Source organism: Equus przewalskii, chromosome 3 (assembly GCF_037783145.1).
Source record: "Equus przewalskii isolate Varuska chromosome 3, EquPr2, whole genome shotgun sequence".
Taxonomy (NCBI): Eukaryota; Metazoa; Chordata; class Mammalia; order Perissodactyla; family Equidae; genus Equus; species Equus przewalskii.
The window spans coordinates 23133503-23141307 of record NC_091833.1 but is presented as its reverse complement, the minus strand read 5'-3'; the positions used below and the strand labels follow the sequence as shown (position 1 = coordinate 23141307).

General features: G+C 43.0%; 1 protein-coding gene and 1 long non-coding RNA gene across 2 annotated transcripts in view; one reads left to right on the top strand and one right to left on the bottom strand.

The window, feature by feature from the left end:
• Positions 1–529: 529 nt before the first annotated feature.
• On the bottom strand, positions 530–6888 carry LOC139082481 (uncharacterized). Its single transcript, XR_011538530.1, has 2 exons — positions 6752–6888; positions 530–2509 (listed from the first exon to the last, which is right to left on the bottom strand). It is a non-coding gene; the product is annotated as an uncharacterized lncRNA (long non-coding RNA).
• Positions 6877–7805, top strand: part of LOC103552403 (ATP-dependent RNA helicase DDX19A) — a 24812-nt gene continuing 23883 nt past the window's right edge. The window contains exon 1 of the mRNA XM_070613867.1: positions 6877–7065. Within this exon, the coding sequence (XP_070469968.1) occupies positions 7009–7065 (57 nt within the window). The 5' untranslated portion in view covers positions 6877–7008. The remainder of the gene's footprint in view (positions 7066–7805) is intronic.

Here is a 7805-nt window from a genome sequence, read left to right as displayed (position 1 = left end):
GTTCTAATTGTAAAATAGGGGATAGTAGGTGGAGGAAAAGACTAATAGGTGAAGCCTGAGAGTAGTGGCTGGCTGAGATGCCAGCTGCTCAGATGAGACACACTGCCTGTGCTTTAGTGATGTAGGCAGAGGTGGTTGGGGGGCAGATCTTTCTTCAGTGCATCCTTATAGCCCAGGACTACAGCCAGATTCTCCCACAGGAAGGTGTGTATGGGTGGGTGGGTGTTTAGATGGAACTCTTCTGGAAGTACTAGTACACATTTGGTGAGTCTTTACAACTGTTCTGTTACACAGTTGTCCCCTCTCATCCGCGGTTTCACTTTCTGAGGTTTCAGTTACTCGTGGTCAACTGCAGTTCAGAAGCAGACGATCCTCTGTATGGTCAGGTCAATGGTAGTGTAACGCTCCATCACAATGCCTAAGCCATTCACCTCACTTCATCTCATCACAGAGGCATTTTATCATTTCACATCATCACAAGAAGGGTGAGTACATACAATAAGATTTTGAGAGACCACATTCACATGACTTTTTTTATAGTATATTGTAATTGTTCTTTATTACTGTTAATCTCTTACTGTGCCTAATTTACAAATTAAACTTTATCATAGGTGTGCATGTACAGTATTGGAGAAAACATAGTATATACATATGGTTTGGTACTATCTGTGGTTTCAGGCATCCACTGGGGGTCTTAGAACACATCCCCCGTGGATAAGGGGGGACTACTGTAACCTCATCCATATGCTTCCAGCATCCTTGGAATTCCCCAATTGGAGAAAAGCCAAGTGGTCTTAGTTTAGCTCATTCCTGAGAGCAAACATCCCTATGCTCAGACTTGATAAAACATGAGTCAGCCCTGGTCAAGTTGTGTGGCCAAGTGTGCTAGGTGTATTGTTCTCTGGGTCTGTGTTCCTCTTAGACACCAACAGTTTCTAAATTTGCTTGGAATTGTCCGGATAAGCCAATGCCCTTTAAGTCCAGGTTTAACAACAGAACAGGTCCCAGTGTTACAGCATTGCTTTGTTAATTTCTACAAGAGGATTATGCTAAAGGGACAAATTAAATATTGTTCTATTCATCTGATTTCATATTTGACATCAATGAAGGGAACAACTTCAGAAAAAGCTGCAGTGCCTCCAGCCTCACAGATCATTAGTCCTCTCTGGTTCACTTTCTCGCTCTCTTCTGTGACCATTTCAAGACTTTTCACTCACCTCGAACTTCCAACTGCATTATCCCCCTCAGCTGTCAGTAAATAATCTCCCTAACCCCAGCAAACGGCCAGCATAAGCGAACTCCCTCAAGCCTCTGCCACAGACCTTCCTCTAAGGACACCTATCCTTCCCTCTCCCCGCTGTTACAATGGCGGAAGCCTCCCTATTGTCTAAATTCCTCTACAGTGCACCTAATTCCCTCTCCTGGGCTTTTTAAGGACTGCTCCATTTAACTCTCCCTCTCATATTTCCAACCTCACCCACACCATTAGCACCCCCTCATTTTCCAGGGGGTTTTTTGTTTTGTTTTGTTTTCTTTTGTTTTGAGGAAGATTAGCCCTGAGCTAACTACTGCCAATCCTCCTCTTTTTGCTGAGGAAGACTGGCCCTGAGCCAACATTCGTGCCCATCTTCCTCTACTTTATATGTGGGACGCCTGTCACAGCATGGCGTGCCAAGCAGTGCCATGTCCGAACCTGGGATCCGAACCGGCAAACCCGGGGCCGCCGAGAAGCAGAACATGAGAACTTAACCGCTGCGCCACCGGGCCGGCTCATGGCTTTTTTCTGTGTGGTAAAATACACATAAAATTTACCATCTTAGCCATTTTTAAGTATACAGTTCAGTGGTATTAAATACATTCAGAATGTTGTGCAACCATCACCACCATCCATTTCCATAACTCTTTTCATCTGGTAAAACTGAAACCATACCCAATAAACAATAATTCCTCATGACCTCCTTCCCCCAGCCCCTGACAACTCTATGATCTTGACTAATCTTAAATACTTCAATAAGTGGGATCATACAGTGTTTGTCTTTTTGTGACTGGCTTATTTCACTTACCACGCTGTCCTCAGTTTCACCCATTAACTTTCTCATGGATATTTTAGCATGTTCATACCCATCTCCTATTTAAAATTCAACCTTCTCTCTATTCTTTATCCTTTTCCAGCCTTACAGTTTTGCTTGATGGCCAAAAATCTTGTAAGAGTTGCTTCTACACACTGAGTCCCACTCTTTATCCCTCTGCAATCTGACTTCTACCCCATCGCTCCTTAGAAATAGCCTTCACCAAGGACACCAATGACCTACATGTTGCTAATCCAAAAAACACTTTTTAGTTATCATTTCTGACTCCTCAGCAGCATTTACCACTATGGACATCCCTTCCTCTAACCACTCTTCTGGTGTGACTAAAGTGACATACCACACCTACTGTGCTTCCTTCTCTCTGGTCACTTCTCAGTCTCCTTGGCAGGCTCGTTCTCTGTTCACCTCTTAAATGTGACCTAGGGGAGAGACAGTTGAGTGATGAAGACGAAATTCATCATCTGATCAAGCAATTCCATATAAGATGCAGTTCAAGCCCATCTAGTCAGCATCTCAGGAGGTATTCAGGCCCCACTGGCCAGTTAGAAAGTGCCCCAAGGAAGGCTATTGCCCTCTGCTGACTGACTGGCTTGTCCTGCCTTGGCCAATCAGGTGCCTGCATGGCTCGTGAATAGAAGGTGGAACTCTTGTCTGGGATACCCCTTGGCCCGGTCAAAAGCTAGGTCCAGAAAGGAGTCCTCCCATTCCAGGAAAGCCAGCCCCTCACTCTGCCCTCAGTTTTTGGTTTTGTTGCCCAGCGCTCTCTGCAATTGGGCTGCCCTGAATTCAAATTCCAGATTTGCCACTTACTAGCCCACACCATCTTGGGAAAGTCAACTTCTCTGAACCTTAGCTGTAAAATGGAGATAACAGTAGGAATGTTGTGAGAATTTAATGAGGTGATTCAAGTAAATTGTGTAGGATGCATTAAAAAAAAAAAATTAGCTCATTATGGTATCTGCCCAGTATAAGTGAATGTGACCCGGGCAGGATGCTGTCTAGTCTGCAGCTTCAGGAGAACGTGCCCTTCTCGTTGGTCTCCGGTCTAGGGAGGAGTGGGATTCTCAGTAGCTTCTAGCTGGGTGCCCTCCTTTTGGAACATGAACACTAGCTGACGGAGGGAGTGGGAGCTCTAGCAGAGAGTTCTCTATTGCCCAGAGCTGCTGTGAAGACTGGTTGGCTGGTTTCATTGTCCCAGTTGGAGCCTCAGCCTAGACTTTCCTGAGAGCACTCACCGGGATTAAACAAATGGCAATCTGCCTTCCAATAGGTGCAAGTGAGTATTTCAGTAAACACCCTACAAATCGAATGCAAGCAAAAATCCTATCTTCAATTCCACAGTTAGCTCTAGGAATTGTGTTTCAATGGAAGCACTGTAGGAATCACCCCCTCAATGCTAGAGCAGCTGCACTTTGTACTGAAATGCAATCCAAAGGCGGCAGTGGCACTCAGACTTCAATTTTTGCTCTAAGCAAGATCCTCTGCCCCAAAGAACTTACAACTGAGTCTTTTGGTGTTGCTGCTTTTGCTTTTCATGAAAAGCTTTGCTGTGTATATGTCTGAGGTAAGAATACGAAGGAGTGCTGCCTCAAAATCTAGCTGTTGTTTTTTTCTAAGCAACTGTTACAACAGTAAGATAGAAGGAGCATTATTACTCAGAAAACCAATCAGCAGTCTCTCTCAAGGTTGCTGGCTGACATGGAGTTAGACCATGGTGCTGTCTCCTAATAATGTAGTCTCCAAGCAGCAGCTCACTGGTGGTGAGGATGCCGGTGTCATTTGGGAAGACATGGCATCTGGCATGCTTTCTTCTGTAGCCTAGTGTGTGTGTGCCCTCTGTTTTGATGAATGGTTAAGAGCTGAGAAACCCTTCTTACTCTCGCCGCCCTTTTAACAATACAAATAAATTTATTTCTACCTGTATATTTTAAACTTTGGTTTTTTTCATTTCTTTGTCTGTTTTATTTTTAGTTGACATATACTTTATATAGAGTGCAGCGCACAGATATTAGGTGTACAATTCCATGAGATTTTACAATTGCATACACATGTAACCACACTCCAATTAAGATAAAGAACATTTTCATCACCCCTGAAAGTTCTCTCACAGCCCATCCCCAGGCAACCACTATTCTAATTTCTATCACTATAGATTAGATATACCTGTTTTAAACTTATATAAATGGAATCATGTACTATGTATTCTTTTGTGTCTGGATTTTTTTGTTCAGTATAATGTCCATGAGATGGTAAAGCTCTCATTTGTGTTGTTGCATCTATCAGTAGTTCATTCCTACTTTTGCTTTTTTAATCAGCGCTATTGAGAGGTATAATTTATATACAATAAAATGACCTCTTTTTTTTTTGCAGGCGAAGATTTGCCGTAAGCTAACATCTGTTGCCAATCTTCCTGCTTTTTTCTTCCTTTCCCCCCCAAAGCCCCAGTACATAGTTGTGTATAATTGTAAGTTCTGGCTTTTCTATGTGAGCTGCCACCACAACCTGGCTGCTGTGGTTTGGTTCTGCCCCCAGGAATTGAACCTGGGCCCCCGAAGCAGAGCACACCAAACTTTAACTGCTAGGCCATCAGGGCTGGCTCAATGTCATTTTAAATACAGCTATGTAACCAAGACCCAAATCAAGATACAGAACATTTCCATCACCCCAGGAAGTTTCTTTGCATCCTGTCCAAACATCCCCCCTCCAGAGGCAACCACTGTTCTGATTTTTATCACCAAAGATTTCATTTTTCCTATTCTTGAATCTCATATCAGTGGATCACACAGTATGCATCTCCTGTGTCTGGCATCTTTCCTTCAACATAATGTCTGTAAGATTCATCTATTTCATTGTGCGTATCAGTAGTAGTTTATTCCTTTTTATTGCTAAGTAGTATTCCATTGGATAAATATACCATAATTTATCTATTCTCCTGCTGATGGATATTTGGACTGTTTCCAGTTTGGGGCTATTATGACTAAATTTGCTATGAACAATTGTGTACAAGTCTTTTTATGGACATGTTTCATATCTCTTGGATAATAACTAAGAGTAGAATTGCTGGATCATGAAGTAACTGTATATTAACTTCTGGAGAAACTGCCAAACTTATACAAAACCATTGTGCCATTTCACATTCCCTCCAGAAGCTTATAAGAGTTCCAGCTGATCCTGACAAAGTTTCTTTGCTTGACCAAACTTTAGTCAGGCTCCTGAACCCTCTCCTTGGCCCATCTGTGCATTCCTTTATAAAACCCAGTTTTAGCAAGAAACTTGCTAAGTCAATTTAGCAAGAATCCTCCACCCTTGATATCTGGTCACCCTGAATATCTGATCGGGTACTTCATCTGCCACCATCCCCCAGGTGATGTCTGATCTCCCTGGCCTGTCTTCAGCAAGAATCCTGTTGGATCGGGTTGGCCAGAACTCCCCTTATCTGTGATGTTTCCTCTTAGTAATTTTCCATCCACTGACTACCCTTTAACCCTTCTCCTTGGCTATAAATTCCCACTTGCCCATGTAGTATTTGGAGTTGAGCCCAATCTCTCTCCCCTACTGAAAAATCCCATTGCAGTAATCTCTATCCTATCTTGATGGTCCTGAATAAAGTCTTCCTTACCATCTTTAACAAGCGTCATTGAATATTTTTTTGGTTAACATTCCACATTCTTACCAACACACAGTAGGTCAATCTTTAATTTTAGCTATTCTAGCACTGTGTAGTTGTATTTCATTGTCACTTTGATTTGCATTTCCTTAATAACTAATGATTCTGAGCTCCTTTTTATGTGTTTAGACTATTTATCCTTTTGTAAAGTGTTCAAGTCATTCATACATTTTGACATAAATGCTGCGATGATTAGAAATGTGTCCTAGAGTAACACATTTTGAACTAAAATCCATATTAGTCTATTCATCCATACATTAAAAGATATTTTTTGCAAGTCTAGTATGTGCCATGAACTTTTCTAGGTTCACCAATCATCTGTGACTAAGACAAGATCTTTGCTCTTGTTTGAAGAGTTCGTGTTCTAGTGGGGAGGGACAAAAAGTAAACTGGAAGCAAGCAAGATGCTTTTTCATGGTGTGGAGACGTTCACTGAAATGTTATCAATTAATGATAAAACATAGGAAACAACCTATAGCCCCAAGGGGGGAAGGGTAGGAGAGTTGGGTAATTTACGTGATATAAGCTTGACTATTATAATTGAATAATTATATTCAATTGAAGCCATTAAATTTCTATTAAAATAGCTATATAATAAAAACGTCACATTTAAAGTTGCATGTATCTTTGTCTAGGACTATGTAAAATATCCGTGCTATGATGCACACGGACAGAGAATGCAAGGACCCAGAAAAGGAAAATGCTCTTGTGTGTGGTTTCGTTTAGTTTGTTTTTTGGAGTGGCGGGACTATGGGGGTTTAAGGGCTCTTGGTTTCGTTTTGGTTTTTGTTGTCTCACATGCTATCGCCTTAACAGGAGAAACTGGCATCGTACAGTATTCTCATGGGACTTTCCTTTGTGTAAAGCTTTACAGTTCAGAGGGACTTATACATTTAATATGAGACGTGGTAGGTGTAAAAATAAAACCTGGGTTACTTCAGTGTGAAGTAAGGCAATGAAGTGACGGCTAAGAGTTTCACGTCGTAGAACTTACGGATTTTAAGGAACGACGAGGCTGCGCCGGAGGAAGACGCGGCTGGACACACGAACGAAGGCGGCGAGGGCGGGAACAGGCCCGGCCAGGCGCGGAACGGTGAAGTCTCGCGCCGGGCGGGAAATGACATCACTTTCGCGCACCGCCGCTTCCGGCCCGCGTGAGTGGTGTTCTCGCGCCTGCGGCGATCCCGGGGTCGCTGTCGGCGCGCTGTGTAGTGCATTTCTTTCTCGAGTTGGCCTTCCTTTCCTGGGACCATGGCCACCGACTCTTGGGCCCTGGCAGTGGACGAGCAGGAAGCGGCTGTCAAGTCGGTCAGTGGCTTCAGCTCCAGGCGGGGAGAACGCAGTAGGGGGGCCCACGCCGACCCTGCCTCGATTCCAGGGAGCTCCCTGGGCTGGGCAGGCCCGTGGTTCATATGGCCCTAAGGTTTGCCGCGGGGAATCGCTCAGCCCCGCTTTGCGCCTAGGGCTAAACAGGCCATTATGGAGCCTTATCTTTTCGTCTCGGCCGGTTAAAGACTTTTCTCCTCTGGTCCCCTATGCATGCCGTCTTGAATTGCCCCTCCTTCTCAGTGGGATTGAAGGACAGGCAAATTTAGATTCTGATTCTCTTTTTCATGTTTTTTGGATAATTCTGTGCTACGCTTATTTTTAACATATTTTAGATCATGCTTAATATGGTTGGCGATTTGTAGCTCATTGCAGAATAGTAGATTCAGGTTTAGATGTAGTGTTTCCGTCTACTGCAAATGTTGGCGGGAGACGCCACAAATTCTTTCATTGAAACAGTTGTTTCATTTGACATTTAGATTCTTAGACTGCTTTTTCCTTGATTAATGAAGATCCATTTGACTGGAAGAGGGTTTTTAGTGTAAACTGTGGCTTTCTGTTCTTATATCTAATTTTAGGTTTATTCAGTGATAATGGAGTATTGATTTTTAAGAATATAGATTTCCCACAACTGGAAGGACATACAACTAAGATATACAACTGTGTACGGGGGTGGGGGGTTGGGGAGATAAAGCAGAAAAAAAATATATAGATTTTCTTGT